Source organism: Zalophus californianus, chromosome 17 (assembly GCF_009762305.2).
Source record: "Zalophus californianus isolate mZalCal1 chromosome 17, mZalCal1.pri.v2, whole genome shotgun sequence".
Taxonomy (NCBI): domain Eukaryota; kingdom Metazoa; phylum Chordata; class Mammalia; order Carnivora; family Otariidae; genus Zalophus; species Zalophus californianus.
Genome location: NC_045611.1, coordinates 11,637,923 through 11,658,873, shown reverse-complemented (window position 1 = coordinate 11,658,873; position 20,951 = coordinate 11,637,923). Strand labels below are relative to the sequence as shown.

The 20,951-nt window shown below is 41.9% G+C and overlaps 2 protein-coding genes across 2 annotated transcripts; one reads left to right on the top strand and one right to left on the bottom strand.

Moving 5' to 3' along the window:
- The first annotated feature begins 18 nt into the window (after positions 1-18).
- Positions 19-8,739, top strand: LOC113935547 (TERF2 interacting protein). Its single transcript, XM_027617620.2, has 3 exons — positions 19-805; positions 5,334-5,458; positions 7,484-8,739. Exons 1-3 carry the CDS (start codon positions 133-135, stop codon positions 7,886-7,888), a joined length of 1,203 nt encoding a protein of 400 aa, XP_027473421.1. The 5' UTR covers positions 19-132; the 3' UTR covers positions 7,889-8,739.
- Positions 8,740-14,037: 5,298 nt separating this feature from the next.
- On the bottom strand, positions 14,038-18,543 carry DUXB (double homeobox B). The gene is given in 7 exon segments (XM_027617409.1): positions 14,038-14,258; positions 14,507-14,562; positions 14,564-14,592; positions 15,579-15,611; positions 15,613-15,735; positions 16,090-16,194; positions 18,328-18,543. Coding segments are annotated over 7 exon segments (783 nt in total).
- Between the last annotated feature and the right edge of the window lie 2,408 nt (positions 18,544-20,951).

The window sequence follows — 20,951 nt, the reverse complement described above, 5'->3', positions numbered from 1 at the left end:
TCGCGCGCTGCTGTTGCGCAGGCGCAGGGCGGGGCTTCGTGGCCGCGGCGTAGGGAGCGGTAGTGGGTTCTGTGTTGCTCTGTGCGTCAGAAGCTTGTCTGGGGGCCACTCTTCGGTTACCTGGCGTCAGCTATGGCGGAGGCGATGGATTTGGGCAAAGACCCCAACGGGCTCACCCATTCCTCGACTCTGTTCGTGAGGGAAGATGGCAGTTCCATGTCCTTCTACGTGCGTCCCAGCCCGGCCAAGCGCCGGGTCTCGACGCTCATCCTGCACGGCGGCGGCACCCTGTGCCGGGTGCAGGAACCCGGGGCCGTGCTGCTGGCCCAGCCCGGGGAGGCGGCGGCCGAGGCCTCGGGCGACTTCATTTCCACGCAGTACATCCTGGACTGCGTGGAGCGCAACGAGAGGCTCGACCTGGAGGCCTATCGGTTGGGCTCGGCGGCCGACCAGGCCCCGGAGACGAAGCCCGGTGCCCAGGCCGAGGGGGGCGCCGCCGCCGCGCAGCCAGAGCCGCAGCCGCACGGGGGGCGCATCGCCTTCACGGACGCGGACGACGTGGCCATCTTGACGTACGTGAAGGAAAATGCCCGCTCGCCAAGCTCCGTCACCGGCACCGCCTTGTGGAAAGCGATGGAGAAAAGCTCCCTTACACAGCATTCGTGGCAGTCCCTGAAGGACCGCTACCTCAAGCACCTGCGGGGCCAGGAGCATAAGTACCTGTTGGGGGACGCCCCAGTGAGCCCTTCGTCCCAGAAACTCAAGCGGAAAGCTGAGCAGGATCCCGAAGCTGCTGATAGCGGGGGTGAGGCCTCTGCCGCGAACGCGGGACCTGCTCTGCACCTGTGCGGGTGGGGGCGGGGCGCCTTCCCCTTTCCGTTAGGCATCCATGTTGGCGCGTCTGGTAGAGTCGCCAGACCTTCCTCCCTCCCCCCCCCCCCCCCCCCCGCCCCTAGACATCCGGGTAAAATTGCACCATTTTCTAATCGCACTTCGATATATTTTTCCAGTAACTAGAGAACTGACGTGGTATGATATTCAAAAGGTATAAAAAGTCTATATAGAGATACCCCCCCATCTTACCAACCAGCTACCCAGTTTTCTTCCCCAGAGGCAGTGTGTTGTTAACCAGCTTCTAGGGTGTCTTTTCCAGAAACTCGTTTTAAAAAAATATTTATGTTCAGACAGATTGAGTGTAAGCCTTTTTAAAGGCATGCCAGACCAGTTTATTTTCACGTTTTGGCTTCTATGCGTATTCACAGAAGGTTTCGTCAGTTGGAATGGTCTTCCTGGTCTCGCTCAGGCGAAGTAAGTTTTTAATGCAGTTGAATTGAACGTGGGGATTCAGGTTGGTTAGGACTTAGTGGAAAGCTGTGAAGATGCTTCACTTTTGAAGTAACCGGTATTGAGAGCTTAAACTGACCCTTTTGTTTAAAGAAGCATGCCACCCTCCCTCTCTCCCCCGCCCCTTTCCTTAGGTGGCTGGCTATTCCATATAACATTTCAGGTCTGGGGAGGTAAATCTATTTCTCCTGTTCAGCATGCTTAGTAGGAATTTTGTTTTTGGTAAAAGTGACATTTCAGATTCATTCATTCAACAGATATTTGAGTGCCAGACACTGTTATCCTGCTGGGATATAACAATAAATAAAAGTCCCTGCGGTCATGGAACTTAACATGCTAGCTGGGCAGTGGTAAGTGCTATAGAGAAAAATAAAATCAGGGTAAGGGGTGGGGAGGAGGTTTTTTTACAGGGTGATAAGGGAAGATCACTCCATAAGCTGATATTTGAGCAGAGACCAAAAGAAAGCAAGCCAGGTGGTTATCTGAGGAGGTGTTTCAGGTAGAGGGAATATTAAGTGCACAGGCCTGGAGGTGGGAATATAGCTGGTGTGTTCTTGGAGCAACAAGGACCAGTGTGGCTAGAATGGAGTAAGCAACAGGGAGAATTTTGGGAGAGAGGACAAGGCTATGTTTATGGGTGAAGTAGATCATGTAGGGCTTTGCGTTTTAAATCGGTAGTGTTGGGACTACAGATAGGCCATTTGGAACTTTGGAGAAAATTAAGCTAGATTCACCGTACTCTAATATTTTGATTATCCGATATTTAATTGTAAAAATTAAAATCCTAAAATGACTAAGAAGATATGGATGAGGGGTGCCTGGCTGGCTTAGCCGGTAGAGCATGTGACTCTTGATGTCAGGGTTGTAGGTTTGAGCTCTGGCTTGGGTGTAGGGATTACTTAAAAAAAAAAAAAAAAAAGAATAGCTTGGGGAAAAAAAGGAAATATGCATGAATATATTTTTAATTTATTTTTGAATTTTTCTAACGTTTATTGATCTTTTTTAAAACCTGGAGTACAAATGGCATACAATATTGGTTTGAAGTATACAACCTAGGGATTCTACATTTGCATACATTGCAAATTGTCACAGTAAGTCTGGTTACTATCTGTCATCATTCAAGTTAATACAGTATGTCAATAATAATTGATTTTATTCCCTGTAGTGTACATTATATCCCCATGATTTATTTTATACCTCTTAGTAGTTTGTACCTCTTGATCCCCTTCACCCATTTTGCTGCCCTGCACATCCCCATGCCAACCCTCTTCCATCTCTGTTCTCTGTATCTGTGAATTCGGGTTTTGTTTTGTTTGGTGGTTTTTTTTAGATTCCACTTAAGAGTGAAATCACACGGTATTTGTCTTTCTCTGACTTATTTCAGCAGTATAATATCCTCTAGGTCCATCCATGTTGCAAGTGGCAAGATTTTGTTACTGGTTGTTGTTTTTTTTTTTAACCCCTGGCTGAGTAGTAGTCCGGTGTGTGAGTGCGAGAGTGTGTGTGTGTGTGTGTGTGTGTACGTGTACACACCACATTTTAATCCATTCATCTATTATTGGACACTTGGGTTGTTACCATATCTTGGTTTTTGTAAATAATGGTGCAGTGAACATTGGGTTGCATATATCTTTTCACATTAGTGTTTTCATTTTCTTCAGATTGATACTCTAAAGTGCTGTTGCTGGATCCAGTTCTATTTTTAATTTTTTGAGGAACCTCAGTACCTTTTTCTATAGTGGCTGCACTGATTTACACTCCCACCAACAGTGCACAAGGGTTCCTCTTTACATCTTGTCCAGTACTTGTTATTTCTTGTCTTTTTGATAATAGCCGTTTTGACAGGTATAATGTGATACTTCATTGTAGTTTTCAGTTGCATTTCACTGATGATGTGATGTGAGGATCTTTTCATGTGCCTCTTGGCCATTTGTATGTTTTCTTTGGAAAAATGTTTTTTCAGATCCTCTGCTTATTTTTTAATTGGACTTTTTTATTATTGAGTTGTATGCGTTCTTTATTCTGGGTATTAACCTCTTATTGGATGTATAATTTGCAGATATTTTCTCCCATTCAGTAGGTTGCCTTGAGTATACTTTTTAATATTTGCATGGTGATAGTCCTGAAACCAAAAAGATTAAAAAAATTTTTTATATTTGATTACTTGAAATTAAAAACTTTTCATGATAAAGTCACAGAGCAAACTGGAAAAATATTCCCAATACATTGCAACATATTTTTCTTAACGTACAAAGAGCTTGCAGAAGTTAGTGAAAGAAAACTAGTAGAACAATGAGCAAAAGAAACGGAACAAGGACTTTCCAGAAAAGGAAATGAATGGCCAATAAACAAATGCAGAATATTGTTATTAAATAAAAATAGACCCGGATCAGAGGATCGATAGAAACCATGCCTGGATTTGACCCATAGAAACTTAAATAACAAATGTGTATGGTGGTATTTTTCAGGGAAGTAAATCAGAACAAGGAAATGTTGTATTTTACTTATCAGATTAGCAAAAATTAACAAAATGGATAATATCTAAAGATACCTTTTTGGGTAATACATATGTTACATAAAATTTGCCATTTTAACCGTTTTTAAATGTTCAGTTTGGTGGCATTAAGTACATTCACATTGTCATGTAACCATCACCACCATCTGTCTCCAGAACTTTTTCTAAAACTAAAACTCTGTATCCATTAAGCACCGACTCCACTTTGCTCCTTCCCCCAGCCCCTGACAACCACCATTCTCCCTTTTTGTCTTAATGAATTTGATCTGCCTCATGTAACTGGAATCATACATTTGTCCTTTTGTGATTGGCTTATTTCATTTAGCACCGTGTCTTCAGGGTTCATCCATGCTGTAGCGTGTGTCTGAATTTCCTTCCTTTTTAAAGCTGAATAATATTCTGCTGCATGTATAGACCACATTTTGTTTATCTGGTCATCCATCAACGGACACAGGTTGTTTCCATATCTTGTCTGTTGTGAGTAATGCTGCTATGTACTAATATCTGTTTGAGACCTTGGTTTCATTTCTTTTGAGTATATATTCAGAAGTGGAATTTCTGGCTCATAATGGTAATTTTATGTTTAGTATTTTGAGGGACCACCATACTATTTTCCAGTTGTGTATTTTAGTACGCATATAATCGTTGTAACCACCACCTAAATCAGGATACAGAGCAGTTACATCACAAACAACTTTCTCCTGCTGCTCTTTAGTAGTCAGTTCTTGTTAAGTGGAAAAGAGAGCAGAATTAAATCCTCCGAGAACAAAGAGTAAAAGAGAAACTGGAGGTTGCTTAGTTTTAGGAGACCCTCTTTTCTGTAGATGGTATGTAGTGGATTGTGGTGTACCCTCCTCATCTATATTCAGCGGCCTGGAGAGCTGTCTTGCCTAAAGTCTTGTCATCTTAAGATGGCTAGCATTTAGGGACTGATCTATGGGGGAATTTTGTCATGGCTTCCTCACCCCAGCTTGGCCAGCTCCAGACTTCCCCATGGTTTCAGCTGAGGCTTTGTTGGAGCTCTTTCACCGCTCAGCTTCTTTCTCTGCCCACTCCTTCTTTCTTCCAACAGGTGTTTTGCCAAGAGTGCACCCTACTAAACACCTGTGTGTTAATCTCCATTTCACAGTCTGCTTCCCAGAGAACCCAATTTATGGCACAATTTTGTTAATTTGCCCAATTTATAAATACAAAGCAAAAATTGAATGATGCTCGAAGAGTATTTTTATTTTATGTATTAGAACCTAGGAAAAATATCACCACTTGGATAGTGTAACTTTTCATAAGCAAGAGTAGAAATTTTTGAACATGCATATCTTATGTTTTTCTTATTCTTCTGATCTAAAACTGATGTCTTCTTATAGAAAAAATGTACAGGCTCACTTCTGGCTAAGAGCTCATAGAGCATGCACTGTATTTTCGGTTTCTGCAAACGAGTCTAATTCTAATCTGGTGCTCTTCTTCTCTTTAATAGAACCACAGAATAAGAGAACTCCAGACTTACCCGAGGAAGAATATGTAAAGGAAGAGATCAAGGAGAATGATGAAGCAGTAAAAAAGATGCTTGTAGAAGCCACCCGGGAGTTTGAGGAGATTGTGGTATGTTGACTAGATTTAACTTCTTTTCCCTACTTCCATTCTTTTTTAAAATTGGTTATCGCATTTAGTCTTTTTGTACACCTAAGGCCCAGTGGGGTAGGGGCAGGGGTGGGGGAGAGGGAGAATGAAAGTGGGACTGATCTTGGTTTCAGGCATGTAGCTTTTAAGTTTTGGTAGGAAAACTTCAGAGGGGGAGGGGGAGAAAAATTGGGGGAATTATTATTTTATTTTTATTAATATTTTATTTTTTTAAAGATTTATTTATTTGTTTGACATAGACACAGCGAGAGAGGGAACACAAGCAGGGGGAGTGGGAGAGGGAGAAGCAGGCTTCCTGCAGAACAGGGAGCCCGATGTGGGGCTAGATCCCAGGACCCCAGGATCATGACCTGAGCTGAAGGCAGATGCTTAACGACTGAGCCACCCAGGCGCCCCAGGAGAATTATTTTTAAACCATATAGAGCACCCATTTCAAGGACTCGGTTCTCAGTTTAAGGTGTTCAAAATAAGACTGTAGATTTATCTTTTAAAATATTTTAATGCTTCTCAGGAAAATAAATGTAATTTTTAAAAGAGTTTAATTTCTTTAATAAACAAGTTTAGCTTTTTGTGTACTTAGGGTGGTTTTGGGATTTTTTAATGCTTGCATATTTAGTTGAGCTTCTGATACTCAGTTGGAATCTCATATTTAATCAAAAGTAGAGGGAAAGGTAGGAACTATAAAACAGGAGTAATTTGAAAGAAAGTCCAAATTATATGTCCATATCTTTTCCAAGAAAAAGTATCTTGTAAATTAATTTTTATTATTAACAAAGGAAAATGGTTAGGCCTCATTGTAAAACAGGAAAATAATTTAAAGTTCTGTAATTGATGAGTGAAGGAAGGCAGAAGAATTGGCTGAATTTAGTGATTGTTGCCTTTTGTGGTCCGAGTTCTGTTTTATTTTTTATATTTGGTCTGTTATCCATAAACTTTCAAATGCAAACATGGTCTGCATAGTTCTCTTCTCACATAACATGCTTTGTAATGTGTCTGAATGTAGTACAGCATGGAGGTCCTAGTATGTTTATATAGCTGTGTGTTTTGAGTACTTATGTGAAGGCATCAGTAGGTACAGGGGATGTAGTGATGCTCAAACCAGATATAATTCCTGCCCTTAGGGAGCTTACAATCTGAGAGTGAAGTCAAGCTTTTTTTTTTTTTTTTAAAGATTTTTATTTATTTATTTGAGAGAGTGAGAGAGAGAGCATGAGAGGGGGTTGGGTCAGAGGGAGAAGCAGACTCCCTGCTGAGCAGGGAGCCCGACGCGGGACTCGATCCCAGCACTCCAGGATCATGAGCTGAGCCGAAGGCAGTCGCTTAACCAACTGAGCCACCCAGGCGCCCCTGAAGTCAAGCTTTTAACAAATGGTCTAATGAACATGTGTATACATGAAAGTGTATGCACAAACGTGTATTTTTTCATATTTAGTGTAGCTTTTTTTTTTTTTTAAAGAATTTACTTATTTGACAGAGAGACACAGCGAGAGAGGGAACACAAGCAGGGGGAGTGGGAGAGGGAGAAGCAGGCTTCCTGCCAAACATGGAGCAGCCCGATGCAGGGCTCGATCCCAGGACCCTGGGATCATGACCTGAGCTGAAGGCAGATGCTCAACAACTGAGACATTCAAGGCGCCCCTTTAGTGTAGCTTCTGATATTCTGTTGGAATACCATAGTTATATGTATACATATACGTGCACATAGAGTACACATAAGCACATGTATATTCCCCAGCTACACACACATACACACACACGCACGCACGCACACACGGTCACTCCCCTCTTAACCCAACATATATATGTGTATGTAAACACATCCAACACGACTAAGAAGGAGCATTATGGGACTGAAGGGACTGAAGGAAGTTCAGCGTGATTGGGGTGAAAAGGACAAAGGGGGGTGGTAGTTGAGAGTAGATATTGAAAGAGTAAGTGTTTGGGACTTGGTAATTAGGAACTGGTCATATTCATCACTTTCTCTAGGTTGACGAGAGCCCTGATTTTGAAATACACATAACAATGTGTGATGATGATCCACCCACACCTGAGGAAGACTCTGAGACACAGCCTGATGAGGATGAGGAAGAAGAAGAAGAAGAAAAAGTTTCTCCACCAGAGGTGGGAGCTGCTATTAAGATCATCCGGCAGTTAATGGAAAAGTTTAACTTAGATCTGTCAACAGTAACACAGGCCTTCCTAAAAAATAGTGGCGAGCTGGAGGCTACTTCCTCCTTTTTAGAATCTGGTCAGAGGGCTGATGGGTATCCCATTTGGTCCCGACAGGACGACTTAGATTTGCAAAAAGATGATGAGGATGCCCGAGATGCATTGGTCAAAAAATTTGGTGCTCAGAATGTAGCTCGGAGGATTGAATTCCGAAAGAAATAATTGGCAAGATAATGAGAAAAGAGAAAAGGTGTGGCAGGTGAGGTTTAAAAAAAAAAAAAAAAAAAAAAGATTTGTGACCATTGAACTTCAGAGATTTTGTACATTGGAACTGACACTTGTCTTCTGACCAATGCTGCCATTGCTCTGTGAATCTTAGATTTTGTAGCCAAGCAGAGTTGTGTAGGAGGCTAAAAATAAAAGACATTGGATATTTTTAGAGCTGTCCCTGGCAGTATGAGCGTGTTTATGAAAGGAAAATCTAAACCAGAGGGAGGTTGGCCTGTGTAGTAGTAATTCTTTTCTGAATGTAACCCTTGCTATATTGTTTCAGGAGCTAGTGACAAAGTCAAAGGAGGGAGATTAGGAGATGGGTCTTTTCAGGCAGCATGAATAAAGAGCTTCCTATCCTTTGGCAGAAGCTCCTCTAGATTGGATAGATTCCAAATCAAGAATCTAGAAATGTGGAAAGTTTTAATTACAAGGCCTTGAACACAGACTTCCTAAACTCTTGCATCCCCTAGTGAGCTCTGATTTCTCAACTGCTTTGAAAATCCCATATTCCCTTTGCTAGCTTACTATTTGGGGACCCTGCTCCTTGGCTGTTCTTTTCTTCCAGTCTTTGTCAGTCATACTTGTGGCACGTGTTTCTTTACCTACCACCCAGTTTTGTTTAAAACACGCAAAACCGTAGAGAGTCTTAAGAACAGTCTTACTCAGTTACTAGTAATGTGTTTTTATTTATTGAAAATAGTTTTGTGGTAAGGATTGTGTTAGATTTACAAATTAGTGAATTGATTCCTCTTTGTTGTGTTGCTTTCATTGTTGAAAATAAAAGAACTTTGAGTCTCCAAGTGTTTTTCTTTGATTGTATTCACAAAACCTTTCAATAGAAAAACCATGAAGGGATGGACGATTTTTGGCTCTTAATTAGGTCAGTAATGAACAAAGTGGTTTCATTTTAGAACTAGTAGGCTACTAGAAAGATGCTAGTTCTTCTGAACGGAGCAGAGAGAAGATCTGCCTGAATGGAGCAGAGAGAAGATCTGCGTCAAGGACTGTTGAGAGATGGAGTGAACTGCTGAGAGCTGGAGTGGAGAGGAGCCAATCAGGAACCAGCAGGTGTGTAACAGAAGGTGTCGGTTCCCTACCCGTGTTTTCTGGGCACTCACCATTCCAGCATATGCCACTGATAGGAGTCCCACTGCAAGTGCCTGCTGAAGCTTTCCCTCTCCTTGAAAGGCTGTGGCGTTAATGCCCCTGGGAGTGGCTTTCAGTCGATGGTGGATGAAAATTAGAGGATGCAGACCCAATTTCCTTGCTGTCCAGAGAAATGACATGACTGAATCTTTGAGAATTACCCCGAGTGGGATAATGGTGTTCATGCCATCTGTGAGAGATTCCCGGCAGAAATAAGCAGAGTGGCCCACAGTGGGAGCCTGTGTATACATGCACCCTGCATAGGCTTCCTTCTCGTTTTGCATCTGCACTTCCTAATAAGTACATCCTGAAATCATCAGTTACACATTATTAGAGTTCAATTCTGGGGGAATCCAGCCTAAATGAACATGCTTCACTTTGCCCTTCTCTGTGTATGTTGAAAGGATACAACTGCTCCTAGTAGTACCTAGCTCACTCCAGGAGTAATTTTTAAGTAGGTATTGGGAAGGATTGGGTGGTCGGCATTTGTTTAAAATGTGTTCTCCAGGGGTGCCTGGGTAGCTCGGTTGGTTGTGTCTAACTCTTGATTTCTGCTCAGGTCATGATCTCAGGGTTGTGAGATCGAGCCCCACATTGGGCCTTGTGCTCAGCATGGAGTCTGCTTAAGATTCTCTCCCTCTCCTTCTGCACCCCCCCCACTTGTGCTCATGTGTGCATACACTCTCTTTCAAATGAATAAAAACGGAGATGTCATTTAGGTTGTTTATAACCTAATGAAGTTACTACAGCTTTTACAGGGCTAGAAATTTCAGTTTTGTCAAAGCATGTGCAAAAGGGTCTGATTCATTATATCCAGACTCCCAAAAGATGTGTAAACCAAAGCACTCATTATAAACCAATAACTTTCAAATACCCGTTTTTTGCAATTTCTCTGGCATTTCATTTTTCAGGCTGAGAGGTATATGTGGGGAAACATTATCAGAAGTATTTTTGGGAGCACAAATCTAAGCCAGGAGAATGAGTTGAATTTTAACGGTTAATGGTACTGAGCTATGGCTGCATCTGCTCAAATCCTAAAGTCAGGATCCCCTCCCTTGAGCCGCCAAATTCTTGTTTTTTGGGTTTTCTTGACTTTATGAGACTTGTGCTCTGGGAAACATCATGTCTTACTCGTTTTAGCTCTTGAATTCTGGGCCTTCCTCATTATTCCCTCCTACTCCCACACTTCAGCTTTTGAAATTTGCTAGGCCTTAAATAACTTCTGTACCTTCATTAGTGGCAGAAACATTTTTTTCTATCTTCTCTTTGCCAACTGCGGCAGTGGATTATGCTCCTGGTATTCAGTTTTCCTTTGTTCCCTGCCCCTTTTAAGCAGATGCAGTTGCACTTTAAACGCTTAAGCTGCTGTCTGAATTCTTGAGATCTCTTTTTTTTGGTCTAATGCTGTTTGCTGGATCATAATTGCTTATAACAGAAAACTTAACCTAAAGGACTTTTAAACAGTAAGGGAAATGGGATTATATCTTGTATATATAACAAGAAGTCCTGAGGCAGTTAGCTTAAGGGTTCTTTTTATATTTCCGCTCTGCTATTTCTAGCTTGTCTTGTAGGCTGCTTCCTTCATGGTCGGAAGTTGGCTGCTACAGTTCTAACAGTGGAAGAGGGACCATTTCCTCCTAGGTGTCTCCTTTATTGGTGAGCAAGCTTTCTCAGAAGCCCCTAGACTTCTCATTGGCCAGAATTTTGGCACATGCCCCTTCCTAACTTCTTAAATGACTAGATTGACTTAAATTTATCTCAAGGTCTGTCTGTCTTGGGCTGCAGATTGTGTAACCTTCCCTGCGAATGTGGTATGAAGGGAAGGTAAATACCCAAATAAAAATCTGCTAAACCGATTATACAGATAAACCCTAGTGACATTCTGTAGGAACAAGAATACCCATCCAGTAGTGGATAATTACCTCTGTTATCATCAGCCTGGACTTAACCTTTTGAGTTTGTTCTCTTCTCCTTTTTCCTATAATTTACCTTAGGGTTTTTGAGCATATTTTATTTTCTTCCTTCTTTTTTTTAAATTTTGATTTTATTTATTTATTTGAGAGAGAGCGCAGAGGGAGGGGGAGAAGCAGACTCCTGCGGAGCAGGGAGTCTGATGTGGGACTAGATCCCAGGACTCTGGGATCATGACCTGAGCCAAAGGCAGACACTTAACCGACTGAGCCACCCAGGTGCCCTTTGAGCATATTTTCTTAAAGTAAATGCCATTTATGCTTCTCTGTCAATAATAAACATTACCTTGGGGCGCCTGGGTGGCTCAGTCGGTTAAGCGTCTGCCTTCGGCTCAGGTCATGATCCCAGGGTCCTGGGATCGAGCCCCACATCGGGCTCCCTGCTCAGTGGGGAGCCTGCTTCTCCCTCTGCCTCTGCCTGCCTGCCTGCCTGCCTACTTGTGCTCTCTCTCTCTGTCAAATAAATAAATAAAATCTTAAAAAAAAAATAATAAACATTACCTTGAAACTCATTCTGCATATCTTTTTGCTCTTTTCCTCTCAGGCTTTCTAGCTTCCAGTGTGGTGGTGCCTATCAAGAGGGAGGGCTTCCTCAGTTCATTTTTTTTTATTTTCTACCTGCAGCTTTCAGTTTTGATAGTTTATTGCCTTTGATGTATTTCTGGGAAATGTATCCAGGTTTTATGAGCTTGGCACCGTGGCACCGTGGGCTGCCTCAGGTCATAAATTTGTGTCCAAAGATACGAAGAGCTCATCAGGGCTCTTGAGAGAAGCTTGCCGATGACTGTTCTGCCTGATGTATTGTGTATTTAACTGGTAGCTGTTGTCCACATTATGGATTTAAGTAAATCAAATTATTTTCTAACATTTTTAAAGCAGGCAGTGGAAACTTTTTACAAATAGATTCTTACAGGGGTTAAAGTAGTTAAAACAGGGAGCTCATTAGGAGGGTGTGGCTCTAGAGCTTTTGGCAGGCAAACCAAAACCTAAGCCAGAGACCATATACTGAAATCTAAGAAAAGCACTCTCAAGAAGAGGAAATTTGGGTACGTGGAGAGGCACCCTGGGAATGTGCACACCGAAGGAAGACCGTGTAAGTCCAGGAGGAGGATGGCCGTTAGCAAGGAAACAGGTCTCAGAAGAAACCACCCAGCAGACACCTGGGGGACTGTGAGATGAAGTCCTGTCATTCCAGCCACCTAGTCTGTTCATGTATAAACACCATCATATATTAGCTTTTTTGTTTTTGATAGATGCCACACTCATTTGTACCCTGTGTGTGCACATGTGTGTTTTAATTCGTTAGGTGATAAAGTTCAGCTAATATCAGGAAAAATAATTTCTAGTGAGTGTAATTTGACCATAGATACGGATGTTGGAATATTCTGGCACTTGAGCATTGGTGTGTGAACAGCTAGAGAAACTCTTGCACGTAATGCACCCACATACCGATACCACCAGTAAGGATGTACACCTCATACCTGTTAGTGTTAGTGTAGATCAGGTATCTTTGTGGTACTGGGTGCGTGTGTATGGACCTTATTCTGACACCTTCATATGGAAAGTAAATAGCAAATATGACAAAACAATGCAAATTGATAAAACGAACCAAATATTTTTCAAAGATATTTATACTGTACCAAGGTAAACTGACACATGTTCATACACCAAAATCTACTTTAAAAGTTAATGGTTATCTCAGGTTTTAGTCTGAGAATTTATAATAAAATGAATTTCCTGGTGTGTGTGTGTGTGTGTATGGATATACACACACGTGTGTGAATATAAGTGAAAAACCTAAAAATGTAGAAATACATTAAGTAGTTGTGTCACTACTGTATTTTAATTGTAAAATTTTTTATGTTTAAAATAGAGGAAAAAACTACAAGTGAAGAATACTTAGGTGCCTGGGTGGCTCAGATGGTTGAGCGTCTGCCTTTGGCTCAGGTCATGATCCCAGGGTCCTGGGATCGAGTCCTGCATCGGGCTCCCTGCTCCTTGGGAGCCTGCTTCTCCCTCTGCCTGTCTCTCTCTCTCTCTCTCCCTCTCTCCCTCTCTGTGTCTCTCATCAATAAATAAATAAAATCTTTAAAAAAAAAAGAATACTCAGTATCGTGGATTGGTCCTAATTCATTTAATCATTCCCTTATTGGTAGATACTGAGATAGTTTCTAGTTCTAGTTAAAGCTTTCAGAGCTTTGGAGAAAAGCTCACTTTTATGAACTCACATCATTGGGAAATATACTATCCTTTCATTTTCTACATGATAAATTAATTTCAAGTTAGCTTTCCCATCTTGATAGGAGAGGAGTGCTGATATGTCCCTTGTAGACCTATTTTCGCTTGGGTTTGGTTATGGTTCATGGATGTTCCAGATTGGTGCACATGGTAATTACAGAGAGGAGGTCATGTTTGTCAGAAAAGTACGTGTCTTCGTTCAGAAGGATTCCGCAGACCTGTGTGCTCGCTGATGCCTGCGGTGCTTCCAGAGGCTGTATGCAGCTTTCTCAGTGAAGGGAGTACAGAAGATAACCACTGCCCACAAAAAGTTAAAACCTCCATTTGGGATTCCAATTGTTTTCTCCTTCCTCTTGCATTAATCTTGTCCCAGATAGGACGACTTCATTGTTTACTGTCCTTTAAGTTGCACTGATTCTGCATCAAAAGAGAGGACTGGACCAGGTTCTGAGAATGACTTCTTCCTTCTAAAACTCAGGCCCTGGTGAGCTTTGTAGCATATGGAACACAGCCTGAAAATCATTTTCACTGAAGCACGGTTGGGGTCCTGGAGGGTTCTCTTTCTGTGGATTAGGGACTCAGGAAAGGTACCTTTTTTCCTGAATGTCTGTGGATAACAGGAGCTGACATAAGGCCTGAGGTTTCTACACACTGCTGGTGCAGTTGGCTGAGGGAATGGGATGGTCCTCCAGTTGATGGTGTGCTGCAGCCATGTGTGTCTCAGTGTGTCCCTTCTCGAGGATCTCATGTTGCAGTGAGAGCCTGGCAGACCTCGTCCCATCGTTGCAGAATGTAAGGTATGTCCACCTGCTCCAGACCCTGCAGCTGGTGTTCTTGGTGCTCAGGATGAGGCTGACAATAGCCCTTCAACGGCAGTACTCCTGTCCCAGTCTGTTCTTTGTGATTCTGGCATTTTTCTTGGTTTGGGAGCCACAAGGGAGTCTGAGTATCCGAGAGGTCCCCTCCTGAAGTCGAGGGTATTGGCAGGTGATTCCTAAGGATCTGGGGAGAGAGAATTCTCTCTGCATAGCCTGCGTGGGCTGCACCATCGTGACACTTGGTCCTTGGCTCACACAAGGGACAGAGGACGCATGGGTGGGGAGAGGAGCAGGGAGAAACGTTTGGTTCCTGCTGAAAGAATCGGAGGAAGCAAAATGATGAGACCTGCCCAGGGGAGTGGACAGATTAATTTGGTGCTGCTGAGCTGTCAGACCTAGTCTTCCATTTGGGCCATCTGCCAAGGAATTCATGGACTCTGCTCTGCTCTGGGTATAGGGATCTTTGGTTCTGAAACCACATCTATGTGAAGAAAAAAGAGGATGTCATAAGACAAGTGACTGTGGCTCTGTTTCTCGTACTGCGTAAAGCAAAGGGGCTATTAATACAGGCCCCAATATCAGAAATAAAATATTCCATATGTGTGAAATACATTACTCTGGTTCATGTGTTTAGTATGTATATATATGTATAAATATGTATGTACAAATGTGTGTGTATACATATACAAACATAAATTGAGGTCACAGCACACTCGGCAATCAACTACAGAGGTCTTGAAACTGGCTGAAAAGGCATATGATCTAGATTCCTCCCTTTTCAACAATGGATCAGAAACAGATTTTCTTGACCAGGTTGACATTTTTCTCTTTGCCAACGTGTGCAAAGAATCCCTATCTTATATGCACATGTATAAATCTCATCAAGGATTAATGAGTGCAGGTCTTTGGAGGGTTTCTGTGCTGAAAAACCTATGAATGTGCTACTTAGTCATGAGCATTTAACACATACTAAACTACTGTCCCCGTAACTTTAGAAGGTACCCAATGGGAGTGATTTTGTTCTCCCAACTGGAGGACATTTGAGTAAGTATATAGAGTTTTGGGGGTGTCACAAATTGGGGGATGTAGGTGGGCAGGGTATCTAGTTGGTAGAGGCCAGGAGTGCTGAAAAATACCTACTAGGCACAGGACAGCCTCACAAGAAAGGAATTATCTGGACCAAAATAACAGTTCCAAGCTGTAGAAAACCTGACGGGGGTTCTCAAAATAGGTATTAACTTTCACATTTCCCCACATTTTTGCTGCTGGTGATTTTAAATGTGTATACCACTGACAGAATTCTTCATTTTGCAGGAGTGTGACTTGCAATGCTAGATGTTCACCATCCCAGACCTTTTCGTAACCTCGATGATTGGGATAATCCAATAGAGGTCAAAGTTTTTCAGCAACCCATTGGGGGGAATATCACAGGTAGAACATATTTCATGTCACAGACACAGAACTTACTTGAATTCTTGGTTCCTGAATGCCTGTTTTTTTTAGCCAGTTTTTTCCTGGTTGTAATATCAAGGAATTGGCTCCTCTGAAAGGCTTGAAGTAGGAAGTGTGATTGAGATCTTGTGATGGCTGTCCAGTCTTGTCCGGCTGCTTTTGGAAGTGTTCTGAAGGAGAACATGGGAACAGAAGATGTCTTTTAGAACAATTTTCATGTTTGAACTAGAAACTTGAACTTGGGAAGATCATGCTGATTACACTTCCTCTTCTTGAATCCCTGATGGTGACAGAAGAGGGTGCCACCCTGCTTAGAGCAGGAAGACCAAAGGGCGCAGAGCCTTGCTTGCTAAGAACCTGCCTGTCCTAGCCAGCTGTGGGACCATTCTTATATTTCTGACGCTAGGGTGCCCAGAGCAAGCAAGATAATGAGTTTTTGTCAAGAACATGGGCACAACGTGCCGAGTTATTTCCACTTTCACTGGGACCCACTGAAGAAACGCATTTGTACCAGTGGTTTCTTACCTTGAGTGCAAGGCTGGTGATGGTGTTGTCCTTGGGTTTTGTCTCTTCCTAAGGAGCATCCAAATTCCAATTGTCTCTGTTTCAATCTGTGGTTTTTAAACCAAATCTAAGTGGGAGAAGAGGATGTGAAAGTCGTGTAATTCAGTCTGTGTCAGACCAAATATCAATGCAATTAAAATTGATTTGATCAACTGTCATTGCGGTAATACCCATAAGAAAAAAGGTGATGTATTATCCTAGGAGTTATGTTACTATTAGCATACAATTCAGTACAGCATTTCTTTTGTCGTCGTCATGATATCTCAAGAAAAATTCCCTGACTTAAGAGACACTCGTCGATCTATCGAAGGAGACCAATATTTCTTTTTCTCCCTCTCCCACCTCTCTCTCATAACAGGTCTTCAATGTGTGAACATCTTTTCCTGGCCTATTGTCTCTATAAGAAATACCATTTTATAATGTATAATACATATAGCATTGATTGTGGAAAAGAATTTCCTTTTTTTTTTTTTAGAAAAAAATTTACTTTTTCTTTAAACTTAGCAGGTTGGGGAGGGGCAGAGGGAGAGAATCTTTTTTTTAAGATTTATTTATTTTAGAGAGTGCGAGCCGGGGGGAGGGGCAGTGGGAGAGGGTGAGAAGCAGACTCCCTGCTAAGTGTGGAGCCCTACTTGGGGCTCCATCTCACAACCCTGAGATCATGTCCTGAGCTGAAATCAAGAGTTGGACAGTTAACTGACTGAGCCAGGCAACTGCCCCGAGAATATCTTTAAATGGTCAGTGAATTAGCAACAGTTGAGCTGTACTAACCCTCATCAACATTCCCTCTTATCCTATAATCAGCAATAGATAAGGAGACTCCTGGACCCTGTACACCTTGCTGTGAAACTCTTGTCTTGAATATAACTCGTTGAACTTTTTGTTTCCTCATTTTTGGAGTTGGATTTGCAGTGTACTTTCTAACTTTTTGAGTGTTTTATTTTGATAATTTGTGATAAGATTTAGAGTGTTAATGACCACCAATATTTAACAAACCACTCCTTTATCCAGGCATTGTGCTGAAAGGTTATCTCTGCTCTAAATTAAAATATTTTCAGGTAAGTCTTAAGCACATCACCAGATACAGATATTCCCATAGGATGCACTTTTATTACTGGGCTTAGAGTAAACTATGTCTTTACACCTAGAACAAATGTATGAAGAGTAAGGAAAAATTTCTCCCCAGCATCTCTTAGACTAAGGAGCTTATAGCCAATGGCTAATGGGAGACTCTTTATAGACACAAAAATCTGAACTTATTATTTTCCTTTAAGAGCACATTTTTACTGATCTTCATTGTTTTAAATGCTATCTCACCTCGTATAGTTGTATTGTTTACACTGCAATTATCGCCTTGCTAACTGAAGAAATCCAGCTTCGTTTCATTTTCACATCAGTAGCTCTATTCAAGTGATACAATATGGGATTTTACTTCATATACTTATGTGTGTGAATCACACTTCAGGTATTTAAAAAAAACTAGCCTGAAAATTGGGAACATGTTGAGTTCTTGCCCCACAGTTTCCTCATAATCACATATTAATCCTCATTTTGCAGTATATATCAATATTTTTTTAAAGATTTTTTTATTTTTAAGTAATGTCTACACTCAACGTGGGACTTGAACTCACAGCCCTGTGATCAAGCATTGCTTGCTCTACCAACTGAGCCAGCAAGGTGCCCCAGTCCATATCAATACTTAATGATAACTTATCATTAACATACTGTTATAATTTCCTAAATTACCTAATCTTAAAAATTGATTTATCTCCTATTGGGAGAGCCTGGACCAGTGTATTCTCTTCTCATTAGTGAATATACCCAACCAATATTTCCACAATTGGTAAAAGATACAAACACAGTTCTTGTTTTTAATATACAACAATAAAAACCTTCTGAGCAACATACCTGACATAAGAATTGCCTGGGGGCACCTGGGTGGCTCAGTCGTTAAGTGTCTGCCTTCAGCTCAGGTCACGATCCCAGCGCCCTGGGATCGAGCCCCGCATCAGGCTCCCTGCTCTGTGGGAAGCCTGCTTCTCCCTTTCCCACTCCCCCTGCTTGTGTTCCCTCTCTCACTGTGTCTCTCTCAAATAAATAAAATCTTAAAAAAAAAAAAAATTGCCTGAAAATCCTGAGCCCAACCTTTCTCTTTACCTTGAATCTGACAGACAGTGAAATAGAAACCTCTAATGCTTACCTGGATTTTGGACTCCGGAATGCCAATTTCCTTGGCCCATTGTTTCCTGGTAGCTCTATCAGGGTAAGGGTTTTGTTTAAACCATTCTTGGAGGATATCCTTTTGACTCTGGTTGTAAACAATCCTGCCTTGCCAGGTTTCTTATTGTAGTATGCCCAATGAAGAGAAAATGGGAAGAGGGGTATGGAAGATATGTTTATGGATTAAGAACTCCATGTAAACGTAAGTTTACATGTAAACCTTACTATCAGTGATGGACATAAACATAAGTCTTAACTTTTTTTTTCCAGGTTGAAACCTGTAGGTTTAACAATGATTCTATATTTTTACTTTAGGGGTACAGCTACTAAAGTCATGCTAAATTGGAGACATATAAGTCAAATATGTGTGTATAATAGAAAAAAATTACAATCTGTGATCTGAGTTACTGAAAATCCATAAAATTCAATGCAGAGAAAATAGGAAGCAATAGGAGCTAGGAAAATTAATGGAAATAAACAAGTAAGACCTTAAAAGTTGAGATAAAACACACAGTAACTGGTACTTTGTGTTAAAATACATTTTAATATAAAATACTAGGTATTCCATATGTATATGTTTTCTCCATTTACAGTGTCAACTTTAGAACTTTCGACAATGCACTTGTGAGACTTAATGGCTATTACCTTAAATTTGAAATTCCAGTCTCCAACCTTATTTTTTTTTAAAGATTTTATTTATTTATTTGACAGAGAGAGATAGCGAGAGAAGGAACACAAGCAGGGGGAGTGGGAGAGGGAGAAGCAGGCTTCTCCCGGAGCAGGGATCCTGACGGCGGGACTCGATCCCAGGACCCAGGGATCATGACCTGAGCCGAAGGCAAAGGCAGACGCTTAACGACTGAGTCACCCAGGTGCCCCCCAAGTCTCCCAACTTTAAAGCACCCATCAATCCTAATACAACTTATCGATGCAAACAGCTCCTGCTCCCAACAATTTGCCCCTCTAATCATGATTGTGATTTTTAACTTTTATAAACTCTGGAAAATGAAACATGTGGCATTATCAAAGAGCAAAATGCAGACGAAAACTTACCGCTTTCAGTGCTGTTCAAATCCATCTTGGGAAGAGGTTCCTGGATCCCACAGAGGTGAGTGGGCAACGGAGCAGCACTCCAAGACACCAGGCTTATCAACACCCAGGGTGATCCACCCATTTCTTAAATACCCTTCTATTTAATCACTTCATTAATGTTTAACACTTAGAAAGAAACTTGAAGTAATCAGATTAAGTACAGATTCTACCAGACAATTTTACATCTATCCTATCCTATTTTACCTATCCTAATTCTACCAGACAATTTTACATCTATCCTAATGTCTTTCCAAATCTGACTTAGAATCTGTGCTCTCTAGTTTACACACACACACATAGATACATTTATAAATTTTTTTTTAAGATTTTACTTACTTATTTGAGAGAGAGAGAATGAGAGATAGCATGAGAGGGAAGAGGGTCAGAGGGAGAAGCAGACTCCCCGCTGAGCAGGGAGCCCGATGCAGGACTCGATCCCGGGACTCCAGGATCATGACCTGAGCCGAAGGCAGTCGCCTAACCAACTGAGCCACCCAGGCGCCCCACATTTGTAAATGTTTTGGTACTCTTGCTTTTTAATTATTTTGGCTTGATATAATATTGTATGGATACACATACTTCACTTTATATTTTTCCTCAGTTCTTAAACACTTTTTTTTTTTTTTAAGATTTTATTTATTTATTTGAGAGAGAGAATGAGATAGAGAGCATGAGAGGGGAAAGGGTCAGAGGGAGAAGCAGACTTCCCGCTGAGCAGGGAGCCCGAGGTGGGACTCGATCCCGGGACTCCAGGATCATGACCTGAGCCGAAGGCAGTCGCTTAACCAACTGAGCCACCCAGGCGCCCTTAAACACTTTTTTAAAAAAGATTTTATTTGAGAGAGCACGAGCGGAGGGGCAGCAGGCAGAGGGAGAGGGAGAAGCAGGCTCCCCACCGAGCCGGGAGCCCGATGCGGGGCTCGATCCCAGGACCCTGGGATCACGACCCGAGCCACAGGCAGATGCTTACCCGACTGAGCTACCCAGGGGCCCTTGAAACACATTTCTTTCCATCAGTGATAGTGAGGTTTACATGTCATCTTGGCTAGTCCATACAACATAGCTACTCAAAAAAATATGATCTAGGTTTCAAGGTATTTTGCCGATTGATTGAATTACATAATCAGTTGGATTTAAGTAAAGGAGATTATCCTTGATAATCCGGGTGGGGCTGATACAATCATGGAAAGTTGTTTTTTTTTTAGATTTTTATTTTATTTATTTGATAGGGAACACAAGCAGGGTGAGTGGGAGAGGGAGAAGCGGGCTTCCCGCTGAGCAGGGAGCCTGATGTGGGCCTCGATCCCAGGACCCCGGGATCATGACCTGAGCTGAAGGCAGATGCTTAGCGACTGAGCCACCCAGGCGCCCCAGTCATGGAGAAGTCTTCAGAGCAAAGCTGGGCATTCCTGGAGGAAAAGAAATCACAGCTGAGGATAGCAGCTTCATTGCCCCATGAGAGAGTTTCAGCCCTCCACAGGATCTGCCCCAGAAATCTCGTTCTTGCCTATC

What these genes read in the sequence shown, in the direction of transcription:
- LOC113935547 (XM_027617620.2), top strand. Translation starts at nt 133, where the DNA reads ATGGCGGAGGCGATGGATTTGGGCAAAGACCCCAACGGGCTCACCCAT. An exon ending in CGAAGCTGCTGATAGCGGGG is followed by an intron (nt 806 to 5,333) that starts GTGAGGCCTCTG and finishes TCTCTTTAATAG; the next exon opens with AACCACAGAATAAGAGAACT. An exon ending in GGGAGTTTGAGGAGATTGTG is followed by an intron (nt 5,459 to 7,483) that starts GTATGTTGACTA and finishes CACTTTCTCTAG; the next exon opens with GTTGACGAGAGCCCTGATTT.